General features: G+C 40.8%; 1 protein-coding gene across 1 annotated transcript in view; it reads left to right on the top strand.

Moving 5' to 3' along the window:
* The first annotated feature begins 857 nt into the window (after nt 1-857).
* Nucleotides 858-2,131, top strand: part of LOC137191733 (tumor necrosis factor receptor superfamily member 11B-like) — a 24,323-nt gene continuing 23,049 nt past the window's right edge. The window contains exon 1 of the mRNA XM_067602077.1: nt 858-958. Within this exon, the coding sequence (XP_067458178.1) occupies nt 875-958 (84 nt within the window). The 5' untranslated portion in view covers nt 858-874. The remainder of the gene's footprint in view (nt 959-2,131) is intronic.

Here is a 2,131-nt window from a genome sequence, read left to right as displayed (position 1 = left end):
ACTTTCCTTTTGAAAGTCTGAGTGAGCATGAAGAACTTCAAATTGTAGGCTATGGTGTTAATTACAGTAATTGTGGACAAACAACACACAGTGAGTGGGAATGAATCAGCAGTCCAGCTATCCAAACTATCAAGCTACATTAACATTACTGTAATGTAAAGCAGCAACACTGGATAAACTGGACGGTTAAAACAAAACTAATCTCGATTTTAAAAACTTTAGTTCAACTTTAGAGTTTTTGCTCGCTATTACTCAGTTGTATTTTGTCTACTTGATGCCGCACATGCTGATGTTATGTTCTTATGAACTCTGATTCATTCGTCTGTTTCCAGTCTGCCTGCTAACTTCAGCTCGCGGGGTTCGTTTGTTTTAAAATCCCCCGTAGCAGGAGCGGGCGGTGATTTGTTGGTTGCTCCGTGTGGTAACAGCACCCTCAGCGTCTCATACGAGTATACAGTGTTGAAACGGAAAACAAAACGAGCGCTCCTAGAAGCTCCAACAGAAACTGCGGTAGGAAGCCGGTCTGAGCTAACATCTGTAAAGTGATGGACAGTCTGCGTAAACGCTATTTCTGAATTAGAGAGGTGGGTAAGGGGCGTTTACGTGCGTTCAGTCCCCACTACAGCCCTGTGTATAACTGTAAACATTTTTTAAAAAAAAAAAAAACGGGATAAATGCATTAGGAAACGGGAGCACGGCGGGAGAGGGGGTGAAAATACGAGAGAGACCCGAGAAAAGCGGGAGAGTTGACAGGTCTGCAAACACAGAGGGCTGTGCGAGGTGGGTGGGCACATGTTCTCTCTCTCTCTCCCTCTCTCCCTCTCTCCCTCTCCCTCTCTCTCCCTCTCTCCCTGTGTATAAGTACAGATCTGTGATGGAGATCCCATCAGTTCACTTTTACGCAGTGGAGATGAGCGCTCGGATAATGAAATCCAACCCGGCCATGAAACTAATAGTGGTGAGTGAGTTTCTGCAGCTTTTCTGCCTGCTACGGTGCTCAGATCTTTTCCGTTGGAGGAAAGACAATTTTCTACTGAAGGAGTGATATTTTTGATATTTTTAGATAATTCATGCGGAGGGATTATTGCGAGACAGGGATTATTATTATTGCACTGCACGCGGTTTCAGATACATGGGAATCAGTATAGAGTGTATGGACAGTCGCCCGAGTGCAGATGTACTGTATTCTCTATAAAGACATTCATCAAAATTCAGAAATTCATCACAGGGACCATGTTATGTCTGTGCTTCACATTGATAGTGTTCCCAGAAATGTCATGAAATGTGTTTTGGGACTTTGGTAATAGTTGATGTGAGGATCTGTCTTGCTCAGACTATTACTGGTTTTGTGGAAAGACGTGTCTGATCCTTTGGTAAGTTTAGACATGTTGCTTAATGCCATGTGAGAGGTTTTATAGTTCATATTTGGACAATTTTCCATACCTGTTCCACTTGGAGTCTGTCTTCCTCCACTATATTGGAGTAAGCATTTGCATAGCATTTTCATCTAGTTAAGGGATCTCTACCATCAGATAAATATGACATAAATATTTATGAAGCACAGGGTACTGGACAAAATACTTGACAACACTTGACAATATACTGATATCCCCACACAACAGTCCTGCAACATAAACGTGTACAGGTTTAGGTATAGTTTTTGTTGAGGCAGTGTCAGACGGCTTTGTGGTAACTGCTGATGCTGTATTGGTGTTGTGGTTGCAGTTGATTGTACTATATTGCGGTTGCAGGTTCACCTTATGCATGTCAAACTTGTGTCACTCTGGACACAAAAAAAGAATGCAAATTTTGTTGTCTTAGGAATAGAACATACAGTAATTTTAAAATTTTGTATAATATTTGGAGCAAATTATTTGTCCACCTTTTTATTTACTGCTGTGAATACTCACTATCAACAAAATGGACCCTACAAATAGATAAGCAAATTTCATCAATGAAAGAAAGGTTACATTATGTTAAATTTCATTGCTTTTACTATGTCATGTTTAAAAATGAATGAAACTTCATACACCCCAAATAGAGTCACGTGGCGTGTTGCCAGCATGTCTGTGGTAGCACTAATTTGTTCTACAACCCTTCTTACGGGTTTTTTTAAATGTATGCCTCCAGG

Source organism: Thunnus thynnus, chromosome 10 (assembly GCF_963924715.1).
Source record: "Thunnus thynnus chromosome 10, fThuThy2.1, whole genome shotgun sequence".
NCBI classification, from domain to species: Eukaryota; Metazoa; Chordata; class Actinopteri; order Scombriformes; family Scombridae; genus Thunnus; species Thunnus thynnus.
Note: the sequence above shows the minus strand (reverse complement) of the source record. Positions and strands in the feature narration are given on the sequence as shown.